At 40.8% G+C, this 22,029-nt stretch overlaps 3 protein-coding genes across 3 annotated transcripts; 2 read left to right on the top strand and 1 right to left on the bottom strand.

Moving 5' to 3' along the window:
- Positions 1-6,464: 6,464 nt before the first annotated feature.
- On the bottom strand, positions 6,465-9,875 carry LOC112170872 (cucumisin). Its single transcript, XM_024308156.2, has 9 exons — positions 9,734-9,875; positions 9,380-9,581; positions 8,997-9,240; positions 8,380-8,893; positions 8,163-8,266; positions 7,665-7,904; positions 7,475-7,586; positions 7,187-7,379; positions 6,465-7,048 (listed from the first exon to the last, which is right to left on the bottom strand). Exons 1-9 carry the CDS (start codon positions 9,824-9,826, stop codon positions 6,516-6,518), a joined length of 2,235 nt encoding a protein of 744 aa, XP_024163924.2. The 5' UTR covers positions 9,827-9,875; the 3' UTR covers positions 6,465-6,515.
- A 4,920-nt stretch (positions 9,876-14,795) lies between these two features.
- Positions 14,796-17,425, top strand: LOC112182257 (ras-related protein Rab2BV). Its single transcript, XM_024320700.2, has 3 exons — positions 14,796-15,156; positions 15,317-15,509; positions 16,574-17,425. Exons 2-3 carry the CDS (start codon positions 15,345-15,347, stop codon positions 17,057-17,059), a joined length of 651 nt encoding a protein of 216 aa, XP_024176468.1. The 5' UTR covers positions 14,796-15,156; positions 15,317-15,344; the 3' UTR covers positions 17,060-17,425.
- Positions 17,426-18,789: 1,364 nt separating this feature from the next.
- On the top strand, positions 18,790-21,927 carry LOC112187093 (protein NRT1/ PTR FAMILY 5.6). Its single transcript, XM_024326110.2, has 4 exons — positions 18,790-18,992; positions 19,586-19,803; positions 19,914-20,461; positions 21,017-21,927. The coding sequence occupies exons 1-4, from the start codon at positions 18,836-18,838 to the stop codon at positions 21,873-21,875; spliced, it is 1,782 nt and encodes a 593-aa protein (XP_024181878.1). The 5' UTR covers positions 18,790-18,835; the 3' UTR covers positions 21,876-21,927.
- The last annotated feature ends 102 nt before the right edge of the window (positions 21,928-22,029 follow it).

Genomic DNA, 22,029 nt, shown 5'->3' with positions numbered 1-22,029 from the left:
GCCAAATTCGCACACCAGGATCTGGAGGTTGGGCACCAGCGGGAGTGTCACTCCTTGGCGGAATATCGCCTCATGAACGGCAGCAGATCCCGCCGGGAGAATCGACGCCTTCTCATCCGCTGTCGGTGGACGCAGCTTCACCGACCCCGGCAACCGGAACGTCTGTTTCAGTCGGTTAACGGCAGCGGCTGTCATCCGCCCACCTGCCTCGTCGACAGCGGTGCCATCTGAGAGGAACCACGCCGATTCCACATTCTGCCCCGCTACTTCTTCTTCCCCGGTGGAGCCGCTAGCAGCACTATTGCTCGCCAAACGTTCGTCGCGCCTAGCTTTGGCAGCAGCGGCCTCACTCGCCTTAGAACTCTCCGGACGCGAACCACGACCCATAACTACTTCCCAGGGGATGGTCTGTAGCGGCTCAACGTCTAACGCTTCTGGCAGTGAGGTTCTTGCAGGGGCAGACGGACGCAACGAATCAATAAAAATCCTATCCGCCGCGCTGAACGACACGTCAGACCCGGAATCCTCACTGCTCGAAATCTCTATAACGTTAGCCATCCCAAACCCTAAAACCCACATCAGTTAGCACAAACACAGATCTAGCCTATTCTCGCATCAGATATAGCCAAAATAATCAAGAACAAAACCAGAAAACTCCAAAGTACAAAACAGACTACTCAACCCAGATTCGGCTATCTAAATCCTTAACCACCAACTCTTAGCCAACCATAATCCAACCATCCCACCCAAGGAAATCCCATTCACACCTCAGAACACACCCATTAAAACAAACAAAGCAAAACCCAGAAAATAGCAGAAACAACAGACAGAGGAGGGAAATCCAGATACCAACCTCAGTGGTGCAGTCTCCGGCACGGTGGTGCACAGTTACGATCGACGTCTCTCTGGGAATGGTATACCCAAACTTCGGTAGGCTCCTTCTCCGGTCTCGGACAAGCAGGGTTCGCAAACGATGACTAGGTTTTCAAAATTCTCAGAGTGTCAAATCCCCCAAAGTTTCCCCCCTTTTATGTCGGCACCAGCGCGTCCTCAGCCGTCCGCTCCATATCGACATCACTTGTTAGCCGTACACGTGTCGTCAATCTCTACTCACTCTCCGGATTACCCGAGGCATTATCTCGGTTACGAAACCCACAGTTACTATCATTAAAGGCTAGAAGACGGACAGGCTTAGGAGACAAGCCTACGCACGCTAACCCGTTATCGGTTCGACATGTGTTAACCACTGAAGGGGCAACTTCGGAAACACCGCCAGCGGAACGTCTCCCTTGTTATCTTCCAAGTGAAAAAGTCTCCGCTGAGCGAAACACCGCCAGCGGAACTTCTCCCTTGCCATTGTCCAAGTGATGAGGTCTCCGCTGAGCGAAACACCGCCAGCGGAACGTCTCCCTTGTCATCTTCCAAGTGACGAAGTCTCCGCTGAGCGAAACACCGCCAGCGGAACTTCTCCCTTGTCATTGTCCAAGTGATGAGGTCTCCGCTGAGCGAAACACCGCCAGCGGAACTTCTCCCTTGTCATTATCCAAGTAATGAGGTCTCCGCTGAGCGAAACACCGCCAGCGGAACGTCTCCCTTGTCATTATCCAAGTAATGAGGTCTCCGCTGAGCGAAACACCGCCAGCGGAACGTCTCCCTTGTCATTTGTCCAAGTGATGAGGTCTCCGCTGAGCGAAACACCGCCAGCGGAACGTCTCCCTTGTCATCTTCCAAGTGACGAAGTCTCCGCTGAGCGAAACACCGCCAGCGGAACTTCTCCCTTGTCATTGTCCAAGTGATGAGGTCTCCGCTGAGCGAAACACCGCCAGCGGAACTTCTCCCTTGTCATTGTCCAAGTGATGAGGTCTCCGCTGAGCGAAACACCGCCAGCGGAACGTCTCCCTTGTCATCTTCCAAGTGACGAAGTCTCCGCTGAGCAAAACACCACCAGCGGAACTTCTCCCTTGTCATTATCCAAGTAATGAGGTCTCCGCTAAGCGAAACACCGCCAGTGGAACGTCTCCCTTGTCATTATCCAAGTAATGAGGTCTCCGCTGAGCGAAACACCGCCAGCGGAACGTCTCCCTTGTCATTAGTCCAAGTGAGGAGGTCTCCGCTGAGCGAAACACCGCCAGCGGAACGTCTCCCTTGTCATCTTCCAAGTGACGAAGTCTCCGCTGAGCGAAACACCGCCAGCGGAACGTCTCCCTTGTCATCTTCCAAGTGACGAAGTCTCCGCTGAGCGAAACACCGCCAGCGGAACTTCTCCCTTGTCATTATCCAAGTAATGAGGTCTCCGCTGAGCGAAACACCGCCAGCGGAACGTCTCCCTTGTCATTTGTCCAAGTGATGAGGTCTCCGCTGAGCGAAACACCGCCAGCGGAACGTCTCCCTTGTCATCTTCCAAGTGACGAAGTCTTCGCTAAGCGAAACACCACCAGCGGAACTTCTCCCTTGTCATTATCCAAGTGATGAGGTCTCCGCTGAGTGAAACACCGCCAGCAGAACGTCTCCCTTGTCATCTTCCAAGTGACGAAGTCTCCGCTGATCGAAACACCACCAGCGGAACTTCTCCCTTGTCATTATCCAAGTGATGAGGTCTCCGCTGAGCGAAACACCGCCAGCGGAACGTCTCCCTTGTCATTTTCCAAGTGACGATATCTCCGCTGAGCGAAACCCCGCCAGCGGAACTCCTCCCTTGCTATCCTACAAGCAGAGTGTCTTTCGCTATACACCTCTGGCGGAACCCCCTCTTTATCTTGCAAAATACCGCCAGGCACGTCTACCGGACGCTGTTTCCCGTCGCATCTGCCGGGAGCATGTCCGCCAAACGGAAAAACCCGAGGCAACGCCTCACTGACAACGACCGCCACGCGGCGTTACCGTCAGACCGTCCCTACGGGACACGGGGACTAGTCAACAGTCTACGACGGCCTTGATCAGGCACGTTGACCCCCGTCATCTGGGTGCTAAACATTGGGCTCGCTACCCAACACCCTCTGCTCCGTGCAGCTCCCCCTCACCAAACAATTTGCCGACCAATCCGGAGGTCTATCTTCGCCGGGGAGTGGGGGACTCCCTGGGGGGCCCAGCAGGGGCCCACCCGAAAGGGTATAAAGCGTTTGCTCAGTAAAACCAACGGTTGACAACGCACTGACGCTAATTATGCTCTTGCAAGTCTAGCGGAAGAAAACGCTTCCAACCGCCGAACAACTCCCCAACCAAGATTGCCCTCCTTGACTGGGGACTTGGGGGACTTGTACATACATGTACATTTGCAAGCATAATTAGCTATAATGGGTCACGCCCATTGTACCGCCAAAGGTACTAGTTCCAACTAAAGGAATGGCATGCAGACACACCGCCAGGCGGGCTACAGCCTCAGCGTCGGACCACCTCCAGATCACCACCGACGCGCCGCCATGCGCCACGCCAACATGACACCAGAAGCTTCTGAAACTGGGAACTGAAATATATCAGTCCCACATCGAAAACAAAGAGAAGATCAACCTCTTCCTCACCTATAAAAGGTTCTCTCCTCTCTCCTCATTAATGACGCATTCAATACCTCTCTACTGTTACTTTGTCAACATAAATACATTGACTAACTTAGGCATCAGAGAGCTGAAGACCGCCCAGCGCGGTCTCCCTCTGACGCCCATTATATTTCACTTGACAGGTAACGGGAACTACAATACTAACACAAGTATCGATCCGCCCACCGGATCAGCGTTAATTAAGGTCCAGCTACCGCTAGACTTTTAGACATCAACACCCATATAATGAAGAAAGGGGGGGTAGAAGAATGGACGTTGGAAGTCCCCGAAAAAGAAGAGAAATTGAATTTAAAAACTCTAAAAAAAAAAACGGGAACGTTTAGTAAAAAATACCTCGAAATAGGTCGCCGGAACATTTGACCTGAAAAGTGGTCGGAAAAAGTTGCTGGAAAATGGCCCTAAAAGTCGTTGGAAAAGTGCCGGGAAGTCGCCGGAAAATGGCCGGAAAAGTCGCCGGAAATAGTTCAGCGCTGACCGTTGACTATTGACCGTTGACCTGCTGACGTGGCAGTGGGTCCATGTTTGCTGATGTGGCAGTGGGTCCTGTTTGCTGACGTGGCAGTGGGTCAGGGTGCTGATGTGGCAGTGGGTCCTCCTGCTGACGTGGAAGTGGGCCTGCGTTAGTGGCCCTCTACCATGGATTTGGGCTTTTGCTTCTTGGGCTTCTGGGCTTCCTTTCCCTTTTTTTTTTTTTTCTTTTCTTTTCTTCTCTTTTCTGCTGGTTTTCTGTAAGAGATTTAGTAGGCCGGTTCACGCACTTTTAGGCCGGTTTTCTCACTTTTTCTTCTGGTTCCAGAATCTTTGACTTGAGAGGCTTCGGCTACCATAATTTGGTGGAAATTGGAGGTCCGAAAGATGGTGAACCGGTGGAATATTTGCTGCTAGTTGTATAGAGCTTCCGGTGGCCGGTTCGGTGGTTTTCCGGCCAGTTATTGAGGTGGGGCTTCCAGTTCTGGACTCCTAGGATCGAGTTCTTCAAGGTGTGAGGTGGAGGGAAGAAAAGCTTCAAGGTTTTGTATTCGGATTCAAGGTTTTTAGCTTCTTGAATCAGGGTTTGGTTATTTGTTTCAGGGTTAGGGCTTCGTGCTGATAACGTGTTGTAGGGAATCAGAAATTGAGAGATAATCGCTGTGTATTCTCACTGATAATAGAGGACTCTTTATACAGAGGATTACAATGCATAGAGTTAGAATCATACAATGAAAGATAATCTCTAGATTCTTCTAATTAAACCCTATTACCGCTGGGTCAAGTAACCTAGAGTTTGGACCAAACACAAATAGAGATATCCTTAAACAGTTAGAATTATATACAATTATTTGATCACTCACTCTACATTTTATGAGTTATACCTACTCTCGCACACAAATTGGGTATCTAGGGATTTGTAAAATTTAATATTACAAGAGGACAATAGAAGGAGTGGGTGGCATCCCCCATTGGTTTCATTCTTGATTCATAATCGGAAAATTTTTCTAGTCATGTCTGTCACAAACCTGTATATGATATGACTCTATAAACATAAGCAGTGAACTGTTGGGTGGATAAGAATTCATGTCAAACTAGGTGACTTACACATCTTATATATCAAGTGAAAATATGCATTGGTCATATTATTCGTCATATTGAAATTGAGTTTTCAATTAACTCTGTATATGTTACAAGTACTGTCTCATTGTTTCACGGCTCTCCTCAAGTGTCATAATAAAAAAATTAAAACCAAATGAAGCCTATAAGTTTGTGGGACCCTTACCTTACCTGTAATCGCATGCTCACTGTGCTCACTATAAGTTTTGGTATGACTTTTTTTTGTTTTGGCTTCATGTTCTCCTACTCCCTAGCTGTTATTTTTTTGTTTAATATGAAATTTTAAATTTGTCAAAAAAAAGAAAGTTATGTCTCATATTGTTAGGTCAAATATAAATTATGTAAATAAGTTAGTTTTTCACGGCAAGCTTAAATGTGTAAGCAAATAAGATATAGGCCATAGACCATAGATTCAGGGATCCCTCAGCTGCATTCCTGGCTTCTTGCACCCAAGATCCTACCTGATTTCTGGTGGCCGGAATATGGCCTGCTTTCTATGGGTTTCCTCTAGTTTGGTGCCCAGATCAGCTTCCTTTTTTTTTCTTTTTTTTTTTTAAAGTAACGGGAGAGAAGGAAAGAAAAAAAAAGTTTTGAATGTCTATTAGGAGGTAATAGATGTCTATTGGAAGGCAATAGAAGTTTTTAAATTGATATAATCTCTTCATTTTTTTTCTTCAATTAAAGTTTTATTTGTCTAATTTTAGGAATATTAGTTCCCATTCCGGCTACCGAAAGTTCTATTGGTGGGCAATATACGTCTATTGGGAGGTAATACATGGCTGATAGTCATCTATTGGGGGGCAATACATGACTGATAGCTGTCTATTGGGGGGGCAATAAACGTCTACTGGGGGCAATACATGGCTGATATTCGTTTATTGGGGGCCAATAGACGTCTATTAGGGGGGCAATAGACCCCCAATAGACGCCTATTGCCCCTCTATTAGGGGGCAATAGATGTTTATTGGGAGCAAAAAAACTTTTCGGTGAGATTTTCAGCAAGTTCCGGTGGGCGGCAGCCGGTGACCGGATTCCGGCGAAAGTTGGCAGGATTCCGGCGGCCGATTACCGGATTTCGGCCAAAGTTGACCGGAATCCGGCAGCCGGTGACGGGCTCCGGCGAAGTCTCCTATGGTTTCTCTCTCTTCCATTTTCTCTATCTCTCTCTCTAAAGTAACAAAGGGATGAGGGGCAAAATGGTATTAAAAAAATAAAAACAAAAAAAAAATTAATGGGGTATTAGGGAAGACTCCCTTAGAGTGTATTGGGTAAGAGAGAATTAAAAAAAACTTAATGGGGTAAGTGGGAAAAAATCCCTAGAAATGGGGTAAATGGACAAAATCCATATTTTTTAATACACGACACACCTCTTAATTAAACTGTAACATAGACAACGATGGGGCTCCTGACACGGAAAGTACCATCATCCCACACTAAAGACGCAGAGGCTATATTTGATTTCTCAATCGGCCCTTTAACTGTGACAACAAAAGATTTCTTTTGTCCTAGAGATGTGAACGACAACACACTTGGATCCACATTGATTTTGAGTCCCGATGGAGCCAACAGTTTAGCTATGTATGTGGAGTTCGATGATCCAACATTAGTGACAGTTCTATGGAAGACCCCATTGACGAATTCTGGATCCTTAATGCAGAGAGTAAAAGAAGGATAGTTCAGATCAATGGCTTTTTCATTATTAGATTTTGATGAGCATGAGCTAGTCTTGTCCCCGGTTACTTGTTCCAATAGTTTACCACTGTATCCTTGTGAACACAAAAAATCTACATAGTCTTGTACATCAAGATCGTATATCAAACCAGGATATGGAGCCCTAGAAGGATTGATTAGGCCAGCTCCATATGCAAATTCAGCTTGCGGGCTAGTTTTGGCACTCATAGGTTTAGCTGCAAAAGATTGAAAATGCACAAGGATGATTAGGTCATTTCTTTTTCGAGTCCGATAACTAGTCCAATATACATCAACATAAAACTACTATCCTACAAGAGATCAAAAACTCTTCTTTGAAAATTATTCAAACCAACCAGTAGTGATGAGAGCTGATTTGATAGCAGCTGGTGACCATTCAGGGTGAAATGATTTGACGTATGCAGCAACGGCAGTAGCATGGGGGCATGCCATTGATGTCCCAGTTTTAAAGTCATATCCAGCTCTACTGTCACCATCAGTTGGGGGAACTGCTGCTAGAATGTAAGTTCCTGGAGCAGCTAAGTCTGGCTGCAAGGCCACAAGTTAAACATGTTCTACTTCATCACCTGCAATATCATTCTTGCTAGATTAAGATTTCATTACGATAGAATCAAGCTAGTCACCTTGAGAATGTTGGCATTCATAGGATTTGGACCTCTTGATGAGAAATAGGGCACATATGGAGCCAATACATCATTAATCTCTTGACTTTTCCAAATTGTTGCAGTGGGGTTCCTATGAAAATCAAGATTAATTAATATGCATATTGTAATATCCACGGTTAATTAAACTTCTTCTTAGTTCCTTAATTACCCCGTTTGATTTATGTATTTGTAAATGTTGCTATTTTCTTCAAAATTGACGTAAGTTGAAGGGATGGGATAAGCGTCAGGGGACTCCTCAGCAAGTTTTTCGCCTGTCAGTATAACTCCGATTGCACGACCCTGTATCGCCCCAATCCCATTCTCAATCGCATCCTTAGTAGGGCCTTTATCACAAAGCACAATTTTACCTTTGACCAATTCTTTTTCTAAGCTATTTGGGGAACAATACCTGTAATTGATTTAGTAACATCAAATATTAAACAGGATATTTCATACGTAATTTTGCAAATGATCACTTTTTGATGACATAAAATCTAAAACATGATGTGTGGATGATAACTAGGGTAAGCGTCAACATATTGAACACTAATAACCAATCAAGTTAGAAACAATATTTACCGGAGTTTTTTTTTTTTTCTTGAGTAAAGAAGATACACCAAGCTTAATAAGTCTTTAATGAATGAAGTCCTAATTAAAAGCTGAATACCTGGACATAGTCTTGTTACCACCTTCTGTTTTATTGGGTGCGTCTCCACCATAAATTAAAAGATGGAATTTACCCTTGAGATCAAATACGTTAGGTGAAATTCCCTGGCAGTTATAATACACAAACAGAAGTTACTATTTGGAAATGTAGAGAAGTACTAATTAATTATGAATATTAATTATGAACAGCAGTTGCAAAGCTATATTTAATTAATTACCTCATAGATTTTACCATTACCCAATTGAAGCTTGGTGATGAACTGGCGGTTTATGGTGGTAGCAGCCACAGAAAGATCCCATGGGACAAAGTTTGTCACAGTTTTTTTTTTTGGACCTTCGTTACCAGCAGCCATCGAACACAATATCCCATTTTTTATGGCGTGAAATGACCCAATTATATGTGCGTCATGCAAAAAATCATTTGGAACTTCACCTCCGATGGAAGCACTGATAATGTCGACACCATCAGCAATGGCATCATCGAATGCCCTTAAAACGTCAGCTTCATCACATTTATCCTCCCAGCATACTTTGTACACTGCAATATGTGCTGATGGCACTCCTCCTCTTGCTGTTCCCAACCCTAAACCATTTTGGCTTGCATTTCTCACTAAATTCCCAGCTACTGTTGATGCGCAGTGGGTTCCATGACCATTTGAGTCTCTTGGAGACTCAATGTCTCCTTCTTTGAAGGGTCGAGAATGATGGTAATACCGTGCTCCGATGATTTTGCTGTCAAGATAATAAAATAAATTCATATTAGCAAAAAGGCTCATTTATTTACATGCACGTTAGGTGCGGTGATTGTCTTATATGGGTCAATTTGTTGGCATACTTGTTACAAGTAAAGTTCTCATTGCCTTGACACACGCCTTTCCATTTTTTAGGTGGAGGACCAAAACCAACATCACTAAAGCTGTCCGACTCTGGCCAAATTCCACTATCGATCACACCAATGATGATTTCCCTTTCAAGGGGGCCTATCTCCACCGTTTGTGGAAACCCAAGGAAGTCCCATGACTTTGTTGTTTTGTAGCTCTTCTTTTTGCTTGGGAAGATAGACACTACACCATCCATTCCTGTATACATACATTTGATGTAAATTTTAACACATGCTTACATTAATTATAATATTTATATGTATGTACACTACCCTATCCATTCCCGTACAAGTACTAGTAATATTTATTCAAGGCAAATGAAGGGTTGCAGGAGTACCAGCTAGTTTTTGTACTTCTTGTTCTGTGAGCATTGCAGCAAATCCATGGAAACTTCTCCCATAGCTGTGAAGAAGCAAAGCTTCATGTGAAATATCATTATTAATGTTGTTGTCAACCACATCTCGTAGAATATTCACATGAAGATCAGGTGTTACTGGCACCCCGTTCTTTGGCTTGTCGCCCATATACACAATATAAGCCTGCATCCAATTGCAATTTCGATTAACTTTAAGTGATACAAAGCTTTGCAAGATCGACGCAAAGTGATCTTATTGAATGTTTACATATCAAATGTACAAGCCGATGTAAGTCAATTTGGCTTAATATGACTAATAGAACTTGGGAAATATACCTTTCGGGCATCCCGAGCAACTGATTGAGTAGCATCAATGAGAAGTAGAATATTGGCATTGAGGCTGAGAAGGAGTAGCCATCGAAGAGGCATATTAGTACTCTATGTATGATGCTACTTGAGCCTACAAATGAGAGTGTTCTCATCCAAGAACTTCAACATATATTTATAGCAAGATCTTAAAATTTTCATGCAAGCTAGCTAGCCTCTTTTACAGTTCTGGACGCGTGTAATGATTTCAAAACAATAGTAAATATCTTGGATGTTATTAACCCAAAAGCGGTTCTTAATGCAAAAGTGTTGCAACATAACTTTTGAATAGTTGACCATTTCCTATCCACATATAACAAAGATTGAATTTTAAAAGAGAACAGTTCATAAGATGGAGAGAAATTTGCGTTTATTGAGAGCTGATAGGTTTAACATATAATAGCTAGCTTTTGGAACTAACAAACAAATATATGATTTACTTAAAGAAAGAAGAAAAAGCTCGTAGGTGTAGCTATGGTATTTTCATATTTGTCTTATATATTAATTTTATATCTAATTAAATCAAATCAAATTTAGTACAAAAAAAAAAACTACTAATACTATCCATGCTGCTCAGGCGTATCTTGATGACATCTCTGCTGTTTCTAGAGCTAGGAGGAGCTCCTTTAACACTTAATTTTCTTTTTGCTGCTTTTGTTTGGGCCCGTTAGGCCCCGCTTGTAACCAAAAAAAAAATTACACACATATTTTATACTATTTACATATAATTAAACTAAAAATATAAATTAATATTAAAAAAATTTGTAAAAAGTATTCATATATGAAGTTTGTTTCCTCTAATAGAACTAAAATTACAAACAAAAGAACAAAAATCGCCTTACTGAAAATGACAACAACTTGTTATCACATATGTAAATGGATAGACGTTTTCCGCCTTATTGCTGTAATAATTTTTTCAACCTAATCCTCTGACATTCTAGCAATCTAGCTATTGTTTATTTCTACCTTATTATTTCAAAACTGCAATTTACAACAATGAATACGAACGGTTCCGATTCGACAGATTCAGAACTGTTCGTATTCATTGTTGTAAATTGCAGTTTTGAATGTCTTAACGATCATCAATTTGGCTGAAATTTTGCAGAGATGATCTATACATTATGACTTAAAAAATGAACGGTTAAGATGTAAATTGGTGATCGAAAAGTACGGGAAAATGGGAAATCCATACCTTATGCTTAGGTACGGACGTCCGTACCTGAGAAGTCCGTACCTAAGAAACTTTGTTTGTGTGTGTGTGTGTGTGTATAAATATAGTCATTTGTTCATGGGTGGGGGCGGGTCTCCGTCCAGCTAGGGTGGATTTATAGAGGCGAGCTCAGGTTGGAGGAGGCTCCAGGCGTTTGTTTCGCTATTCAAGGCCCACTGCGGTTCGGATTTGGTATGGGGAGTTTGGTCATCGATCTCACTATTCCGGCAATGGGGATGTCCAAATGGTCTGGCCCGTTTACTCGACGATGGTACATGGTTCGTGACAATAGTCTTTTGGTTTTTAGTAGGGTTTCTGTTTTGGTTAGGTTAGTGTTAATAAGTCCCTACTCTTTTGAGATAGGGTTGGGTTCCTACTTGGTTCAATTCTGGTTTACTTATGGTGTCGATTCGCTGACGAGCGATCCTTTACATGTGGTTTGGTACTTTTTGGACACGGTACGTTGAAGAGGACGCAACCTTCTTTGCGGTTGATTTTGAGGTATTATTGGAACATTCGAGGTCATATGATCAATGTAGCCTTGAAAATGGTGTATCGTGGTTACAGTTTGGGCTCTGTAATTGAGGTTTTTTGGGTTTTGGTTCATGTCCTCCCCATTGTATGCTTTATGGTTGATTGAACGAATATATATCGTTTTCTCAAAAAAGAAAAAGAAAAAAAGACTTGATTGTAGAAACGAACATCCTTGATGGGTACATTTCAATAATTTTCACTTTTCACGCAAAGGCTCATCATATTCATACTGTCATGCATGAAGAGAAATGGAATTGCTTGAATTGATTGTAGTAATTGATTACAAAAGAGAACACATATTTAAACTACAAGCATGGAGAAGACAAGAAAATAAAATGTGGCAGACAAGCCTCATAAACATGCCGAATACAAGGTGTGGCAGACAATAGTTCTTGGCACATAGCACAAGGAGCATGCTTGCTTCAGTCTGTTCTATTACGCCCCCGCAAGCTGAAGGTCGGTGATCGAGCTATCAGATTGAAACTTAGTTGATAAGTATGCTCCGTATGACTCGTTGTGAAAATATCTTAGCAAAGTTTGCTGATGCGAGAGAAGTAGTTCGCCAAAGTCGAAGAGAAACAGAATTTGTTTACCAAACATTTGTTTTGAGCCGACAAGTGGAATGGTTGCTGATTGAAGTTGGAGAAGAAGATGGTTGCCCAATGCCGAGAGGAGGAGAAGGATTTCTTTCAAGTTGAAAAGAAGCTGAATGTATACCATTGGAACTAACGAAAAGAGAAAGAGAAAGTGTGATGCATCTATCAATTTGACAGAGAGAAAATGAGCAGCAGAAGAGGTGACACACCCCAAAGATGAGAGAGATTAAAGAAGTAGTGTGAAACAGGTTGAATTTTGAGAGGAGTAAATCTACTGTACCGCAGACGCACGAATCCAAAGGGTCCCTCAAATCTGCGGACCTGGAGCCGGGATTGAAGTGCAAGAAAGGACGACGATGAAGAAGAAAGACGAGCCACGCTGATGTAGAAGAGAAAATTGCTGTGCAATTAAAGTGTGAAAGAAGAACATGGTTAGAGAAGGAGAGAGGAAAGTGAATAGTCCACACAAGCAAATTGGGGAGAAGAAAAAGATGATGTGAATAACGATGAAACAAAAGTGAGGAAGAGACTTGAATACAGCAAAAGCAAAAGCAAGAGCAAAAAACAAGGAAGAGAAACAAAAACAACAGGAAAGCAAGAGGAACGTGGTACACCAGACAAGAAAAAGAGGGAGAGTGTGAAGCATGGGAAAAAGAAACTAACAAAGGAAAAGGGAAGATGTGGCAGACAAGACTCTTTTGTCTTGATGTAATTGCTTTGACTTGGTGTGGCAGACAATGGGGAAGATGTGGGAAAAGAGATACCAGGAGGAGGATGTGGGAGAAAAAGACGGAATAGGGATTAAAAACTTGAAGGATGATTAAATAGAGAGATACATAGATGAGTGGGAGAAGATGACCGAGAGTGGGCAGATTATAGAAAGTGAGTTTGGAATATAATATCTCAAAGGATGAGGAGATGAGGAGCAGAAGAAGATTTAAGTAGAAGAGAGATCATTGTAGTAGAGCGGCGAATGAAGAAGAGAGATGCAGCATTGCTGATTCATCAGAGACGTTGCTCCGGCATGGCCGCATGGTTCATCGGGACGCTGCTCCGGCATGGTTCATCGGAGATTGAATGGCCCGGCATGGTTCATCGGGAGGCTGCTCCAGCATGGTTCATCGGAGATTGAACTAAGAAGAAGGGTCATAGATGCTGCAATCAGCAGAAGAAGTTGATGAAGATATGAGGAGAAGGGTTGTTGGGATTGGGTGGGGAATTGAAACATGATGCTTCTGCCATAATTGTGTTGAATTGAAAGCTGAACTAAGAAGAAAGATTCGGAGATGCTGCAATTGGTTTAGACCCGTGGGTGCATGGAGAAAATTACTCCATACACCCAGCGTGGGTGCATGGAGAAAATTACTCCATACACCCAGCGTGGGTGCATGGAGAAAATTACTCCATACACCCAGCGTGGGTGCATGGAGAAAATTACTCCATACACCCAGGAAAGGTTTTGGAGATCAAAGAATCAAGAGCTATTAAGCAGTAGCTCTGATACCATGAAGAGTAGGTTTTGGAGATCAAAGAATCAAGAGCTATTAAGCAGTAGCTCTGATACCATGAAGAAAAATGGAATTGCTTGAATTGATTGTAGTAATTGATTACAAAAGAGAACACATATTTAAACTACAAGCATGGAGAAGACAAGAAAATAAAATGTGGCAGACAAGCCTCATAAACATGCCGAATACAAGGTGTGGCAGACAATAGTTCTTGGCACATAGCACAAGGAGCATGCTTGCTTCAGTCTGTTCTATTAATGCATGCATATAGATTCTACTCAATGGGTGCATCACCGGATGAAGTACTACCCTGCTAACAACCTCTTAATTTTGAGTCGGAGAATATGTTTTCCAATGTATCTTTCACATACCATGTAGAAGTAGAAGCAACTGGTCGTGATCTTGGACGTGTGTGCGATGACATATTCCATCATCTTTCTTTTCTTTCGGACTCTTCATTCGGTCACCTATATTGCCAAGCGAACATAGTGGCACGTCAATTCGCTCGTTATGCTCTCTATTATGGCCAGTAAGCTTCGTGGGGTGTTGTACCCGGCCCTTAATTTTATTTCCGATGTAACCGAACTAGATTATAATCCTTCTGGTACTTACAGCTTAATATAGATTGACATATTTTCTCAAAAAAAGAAGCCGTATATATTTAACCGAGGTACATATCAATATTTTCCTAGATATGAAGTTATGAACAGAAACAAAACATATAAGACAAGGAGAAATTTTGGACCAGTTATTTGCTACACAAGGTCAAGAGGGCCTCTCTAACCGGTGAAAAGCTAAGGGTATGTTATAGAAAGGGAAGGCAGAGAGTACTTGGAATGCCGAAGAGAGGCAGCTCGGCAGGGAAAGAATGGGATATCATCAAGGATATATGACTTTTTTATTGGCTGTCCACTCCGAATTTATGGAATCTAAGCCATCTCGGTTGATAACAAGAGTTCGGATTTTAATTAGCGTTCATTCTTTAGGAAAATGAAATGTGAGTAAAACAATAACCAAAATATCATATGAGATTCTTGATTGATTATCATGTGTCGGTTGTGGACAAATCTCTAATTGTTGATAATCAGTCGACATATTCAACAAATGTATAATTCTATGGACCTAACCGTACGTCTTTCCAAGTTCGTTTGTTCTAAGTCGAACAGTACTTTTCTCAGGACTGATCTTGTTTGGTTCACTTTGGTTTGATTGGTGCTATGAGCATCAATAACGACGTGTTGGTTCATGTGAGGTATCTAGTACACCTTGTCGTCCAATTGGTCGTTTACACAAACACTCCGAGTTCCGCTCGTGAAAGGCCGTTTTAAGTGCATTTTCATCCGTTTTCTGTTTCTTCTCATTGGCTTCGAAAAATACCTCCTTTTTCTTCTTCTTCTCCTTCTCTTCTCTCTTGTCCGTTTCCTCAAATCTCTTCAATGCAATAACATCGCAAATCTCTTCAATGCAATAACATCGCCAACAAAACGGAGCTTTCAAATCCCAATAATCATTCTTTATCACCATTCTGCACACCATTGTTTTATGGTTAGTCTCCCTTCTGTATCGATCACTCTTCATTTTTATCTAGGAAAAACTTATTGACACTAAAAATGTTGGTATCGGAAAATGGTTTTTTGATTCTTGTTTTATGATTGTTAATGGCATTTCTTTTTCTTGGTATTTATGGGCGAATTGCATCTGGCAGGTCTGGGGTGGTGTAAGGAGTAGAACATATGGCGTACAAGGTCGATCACGAATATGATTACCTCTTCAAGATTGTGTTGATTGGAGATTCGGGTGTCGGAAAGTCCAACATTCTTTCCAGGTTTACGAGGAATGAGTTTTGTTTGGAGTCCAAGTCCACCATTGGAGTTGAATTTGCAACCAGGACATTACAGGTTGGTTTGCTCTAGAGTTGAAATTAAGCTCCAATTTTCTGCATTTTAATGTGTTTGAACATCTATGTTGGTATATGATTGATCAGGTTTTTCTATTTTGACTAGTAAACAATGTTGGAGTATAGTTTGGTTATTTCTTGTCCACGGGAATATGGTTTAGACTTCTATGTATTGGTGTGATGGTATTAGTTTTTAGGATTTGGTCAAGAGCTTTGGGTCTAAAAGAAGTTGTAGAGGTATTAAGAGAATGTCTATGTTAAGAACATTTGTTACAAAGAGACCTAGAGCCAAGTGTGTGTGATAAGGCATTGATGATTGAGAGAAACTTTAGAGCACAAGGGTGTGTGAGGCTGTAAGGTTAGGTTGAGGTTAGGAAGTATGGGAAATCCTTCAAATTTTTAGTTGAGTAATCCATGAATTAGAATCGTCAAAATCCCTTTTGATAATTTCAAATTGATTGAAATCAACACAAATGAAATGCAAGACAGATGGAAAAAGCAAACAAATAGAAATTTTGGTTGATAGAAGATTTTTTATCTCCCTCTAATGTGGACACAGGCAAAGTTCCCAAACTAGGTGGTTGTTGTTCTTAGATGTCTTATATGAAAAGAAAGTCCCTTGGTGGTATTTGTAGATGACTAGTGATTCAGGTAAAAGTCCTTGCCTGCCGTTCTGTATTGTACTTACCTTGTTTGGTAGCATTTGAACCTAAATTACACAAACTGTACCCCATTATGATACTACCATATCTTAACTTTAAGATATAACGTAAGTGCTTAGTGTCAAGGTTGTGTGTAGGTTATGTATGGTGTTCTCTTATGATGAACGGTAGAAACCATGTATGACATGCAACTTTAAGGCAGTAACTGCAAAATGATATTTGATAAGTCATTCTTAATTCCCCATCTTCATAAAACAGGTCCTTTACTAGATAAGAACAGTTGAAACCAAAGCAATAACCAATTTTAACATTCCATACCTCTTCTCATCAGTGGCCTTGTGTATACTTTCCATCTTAAGATACTTGGTATTTACAGCAAATTTATGATGTTATTCTAATGTAGGTAGAGGGGAAGACAGTGAAAGCACAAATATGGGACACAGCAGGTCAAGAGAGGTACCGAGCCATAACCAGTGCTTACTACAGAGGTGCTGTTGGTGCTCTATTGGTCTATGACATAACCAAAAGGCAAACATTTGACAATGTGACACGGTGGCTACGTGAACTCAGAGACCATGCAGACTCAAATATTGTCATTATGATGGCCGGTAATAAATCTGACCTCAATCACCTGAGATCTGTCCCAGGAGAAGATGCTCAACTCTTGGCTGAGAAGGAAGGTCTCTCATTTTTAGAAACTTCAGCATTGGAGGCCTTTAATGTTGAGAATGCATTTCAGACTATTTTGTTGGATATTTACCACATAATAAGCAAGAAGGCACTAGCAGCACAGGAGGCAGCTTCGACCACTGGACTTCCTCAAGGAACTACCATCAATGTTGCAAATCTATCGGGTGACATGAATAAGAAAACTTGTTGCTCTAACTAAGAACATCTAACTATAAAAGGAAAAGCGAAAGTAGGCATATACACTTTGGTTTTTTGACAGGAAGGGGGATACATTCTAGCTTCTTTTCATGCATTTACTTCTAGAGGCCAAAGAGAAAGAGCAGGGCTGGTTTTAGTTGACCATAGTAGAAGAAGTACACGACACCCTTCGGCTGTCTCTAATGTTTTGCACTGGTACCTGGAAGTATGGGAAGCTAATCAGGGTCTCTCTCAGTATAGGCAAAGATTAGATGAAACAAGCACTGTAAGTATAGTTTCATATTATTGTTACTTTTTCTTCTTGTATTTTTCCTTTTATTATTGTGAATTTGTACTTAATTGATACTGGAATAAATTTTTCCATGTATACTATTTTTCAGTTTGTACTTTTTCTTTTCCAAGAAAATAAAACTAAAAGATAGAGAATTAAGCTCATTCATATCACTCTGTAACACACAACCAAACATAGGCTAAGGATTTGATGATTAAACAACTCAACTAGAAATGGTTATATTAAGGAGGCCATTATCTGAGTCAAAATAGTTGATGAAACTGCTTCAAAGCTTCTCCAGTTAATCCTGATAAAGAATCCCAAACACTTGGTATACCAAAGGCAAAAGTATATTGTTAACATTATTACAATTGCAGATTCCAAACTTTTTTTGGTTCTTGCTCACAACCTACTCAAGCACTTTGAATATATACCTCCCACGAAGACCTTCAAATCCTAGCTAGACATCAATCATTTATATTCCCCAACAGAGAGTCCACCACAAAGTTTGAGTTGACCAAAACAAATCAAGGCTTGTGAAAATCCTCTTTCCTTTTGAAACTCTTATCTTTATATTCAGTTTGATGGAAAAGGAGAAGGAGAAAAACGAAAGCAGAGGAGGCAAACTTCATTTATGTATCTAACCACTATAATAACAACGTTTCGCTTTAATTGGTTAGGCCAGCTATGCTTAGAACAAACACAAGAAGCTTCTTAAGAATCAACAGAGAAAAGGTACAACTTTTAATTCTACACTGAGTGGCTGTGGAAGCTAAGAATATGAAGCTGCTCTGTGGTAGGAGATCAATTTAATACCATACTTATACTATTTAATATGTAGGATTACTGGTTGAACTTTAATTAACAAATTAACAGTACATGGGAATCGTATCCGTTAACCTATCAATAGTTTTAGCATTATGAGATTTGTATTCTTTCCAAAGCATCTGAGGCTGGAAGAACCCGATCTTTGTTCGTAGAGTTTTTTTTTTTTTGTTAAATTATTGTAAGGTCTCAAGCTTTTTCAAACATTCACTGGTAGCTATAAAAGCCTAGTACTGTCTCCCAAAAAGAGATTAAAAGATAGATTAGTTCTGTAAATAGTTAGGAGTGACCAGTTTTCCTAATGCTCATGGTTTTATGGGACGATCTTATTGGTTTCCTAATCACATAAACTAGTTTTCCTTGATGCTTGAATATATTCAAATGGGAATGTAGCTAGGCATTCAAATAAGAAAGAATGTAATTAATCAGAAAAGTGGAGTAGGCAGAAATGTGAGTGGTTTTTTTGGATAACGTTTAGGTTTAATAGTTACTGGTGCCAGTAACTAATAATAGACTGTAACTAATTTGCTTTCATAAGAAACTAACAAATTGAGCACGTTTCTACCCCAGTATAGAATCCCCCAGCTATAAAATCAGTGAAAAGAAAGCACAATTTGATAACAAAACTTCCAAGTTCTAAACAGACCATATCTTTCCCTCTTTTCATTACCAATACCAAAGATGGAGCTGCAAGAAGTCGAAAAGAGATTAAAAAGAGGAGGAGGAGAAACAAAAAGGGAGGAAGAGAATTTGGTTCATGATTCATCTATAGATTACAAAGGAACAGTTCCTCTACGTGCTTCAACAGGCGTTTGGAAAGCTTCTCTGTTTATCATCAGTAAGTCTGTCTCTCCTCATAGCTAGCCAACTCTTAACACGGTATTTGCTGGTTCATTACTCTTTCAAGTTCCGATTATGTCAATGTTTATCTTCTTACAGTAAGTCTCAGTTAAAAACTTATAGTAGTTTCCACGTTCCAGAGAAAATATACGAAACCCTCTTGATGTGGTTTGAAACTCACTAGGCAAGTTACTTCACAACCAGTCTGGTGTCATCTTTTTGGTTCTTAAACTAGTTAACAACTGAGAAGTAAAACATGATGTAGCTAATTAGTTTCTTGGCTTTTAGCAATTTAGATCAGCAAGTTCAATTCTTTTGGCAACTGATTGAAAAAACCTAGCTGGCAACATATTTGACAGCAATTTATCTCTTCCCTGAAATAATTGTTGCCTACACGAAGCAGTTGTGTCATTTTCTATCCCTGATTCGAGGTATTGTTTGTCTCCATGCATAAAGAATTTCATTAATATCAATGGAATTTATTAGTAAAAGTTGGTAGATATTTCCATTGAAAGTTACTGATAACCTGGAGATGATAGTTTGGACTTTGTCTATGATTGTGACCGACATTTAATTTTGTACCTCAATCAGCTATTGAATTTAGTGAGAGGCTGAGTTACTTTGGAATAGCAACAAATCTCATCACGTACCTCACCGAAGTGCTTCATCAAGACATCAAAACCGCAGCAAAAAATGTGAACTATTGGACAGGAGTGACGACAATCATGCCTTTAATCGGAGGGTTCTTAGCAGATGCCTACACTGGTCGATTCAACATGGTTATGTTTTCATCCCTCATATATCTAATGGTAAATAACTAAATATCATACTAAATATTCTAAATATATATCAAATTATTATGATGATCGTTAGTCATGAATATTGGAGTAATGCTTTTGAAAATTTCGTTAATCGTCAGGGTCTGAGTCTCTTGACAATGTCGCAATTCATCCCAAGTCTAAAGCCTTGCAAAACGAAGATGTGTCGACAGCCTAGAAAGCTTCATGAAGTGTTACTTTTTGTTGCGTTGTACTTCATCTCTGTTGGAACCGGAGGTCACAAGCCATGTCTTCAAAGCTTTGGCGCTGACCAATTCGACGATGATCACTTGGAAGAAAGAAAGAAGAAAATGTCCTTCTTCAACTGGTGGAACTTTGCACTTTGTTGTGGGCTGTTTCTTGGTGTAACTGTGATTGTTTACGTTCAGGACTCAGTGAGCTGGGGCGTAGCAGATCTTGTTCTCACAATCACCCTGGCTATTGCAATAGTGACGTTTTATATGGGGAAGTATTGTTACCGTTATAGAGTGGCACAAGGAAGCCCTTTGAGACCCATGCTACAGGTCTTGGTTGCAGCCATTAGAAAAAGAAATTTGCCCAATCCTCAAAACCCTGATCTGCTATTTGAAGTTCCCAAGTCAGAGAAGTGCTCCCAAGGAAGGCTTCTACTTCACACAAATAGGCTCAGGTAAGCAGCTTCTAAGCCCGTCATCTCCTATATAGATTTTGAATCATAGTTAGGGTCCATATAGTATTGCCTATCGCTTTCTTATATGCTTGGAAACATTTTTGTTAAAATATAGTTTTTTAACTAGTTTCCGTGAAAGCACTTGGAAGTGTAGTAAAAAGAACTTACAAAATGCTATTATAATTCATTAATCACTTTTAGCTGTCTATAATTCTATATCAAATGTTGCCAAAAACTTAAATTATCTGAAAAAGGTTTTAGCAATTATAAAGTACAATATGTATATATTTTTGTAACTTATTTTGTAATATATGTATTGAAACTTAGGGAAAGTCTCCAATGAAAACATTATAATAATGACTTATTGAGGAGTTTCAAGTTCAACAATTAGATAAATTGTACTATGATTTTTAAAATAACACCGACATTTAATTAAACATTAAAGATTGAATTTGAAAGTCTTCAGTTAATTCTTAATTTCTGATTTTAAAGTATTCATCGGGATGATTGAGCCTTGAAACTCACACTTCAGTACTAATAGGATTTGATCCGTAGGTTTCTAGACAAGGCCGCAATAATTGAAGAGAATGAGAACTACCCATCTTGTGAACAGAAGCACAACCCTTGGAGATTGGCTACATTGACAAGAGTGGAGGAGTTGAAACTCATCTTGAGCATGATCCCCATTTGGCTCACCTCATTAACAAATGCAGTGTGTTTGGCACAAGCCCCGACCTTCTTTGTTAAACAAGCTGCTACTATGAACCGAAATATTACTAACAACTTCAAGATCCCACCAGCCACCATTTTCTCTCTTGGAGCCATAGCAATGCTAATCTCAGTCACTGTCTATGACAAAATTCTTGTTCCAATTCTACGGAAAGCCACCGGAAATGAAAGGGGTATGAATATCCTCCATAGGATCGGATTTGGGATGATACTTACGGTGATAGCAATGTCCGTGGCAGCACTTGTTGAACGAAAAAGGCTAAGATATGCAGATCCACAAGCTATGAGTGTGTTCTGGTTAGCACCCCAGTACATAATTCTTGGTGTAGGGGATGCATTTGCTCTGGTCGGTTTGCAAGAGTATTTCTATGACCAAGTTCCTGACTCAATGAGAAGTTTAGGGGTTGCTTTGTACTTGAGTGTGATTGGGGTTGGGAGCTTCTTGAGCAGCTTTTTAATTATTGCTATAGATCATGTTACAGAGAAGGATGGGAGGAGTTGGTTTGGGAAGGACTTGAGTGGAAGCCGCTTGGACAATTTCTTCTGGCTTTTGGCAGCCATGAATGGGTTGAATTCATGTGTTTATGGGTATTTGGCTAGGGGTTATACCTACAAGAATGTGGAGAGGAGAGTAGTTTTGGGTGATGATTCTGTGACTAATGGAAATGACCAATCCATGGCTTAATTTGTGTACATATGGAATCCTGCGGTGTTATTTAGTGATTGCTTCCTTGATATTCACCATTTTTATAGTCTTGAAAGTCAAACTTTTTTACTTACTGTTTGAGGACAAGTATGAAATGATAAACAGAGAGAGAGAGTAATGTTTCTGTGAGAAT

This window comes from Rosa chinensis, chromosome 1 (assembly GCF_002994745.2).
Source record: "Rosa chinensis cultivar Old Blush chromosome 1, RchiOBHm-V2, whole genome shotgun sequence".
NCBI lineage: Eukaryota > Viridiplantae > Streptophyta > Magnoliopsida > Rosales > Rosaceae > Rosa > Rosa chinensis.
The sequence above is the reverse complement of the archived record's forward strand: the minus strand, read 5'-3'. Positions and strand labels throughout refer to the sequence as shown.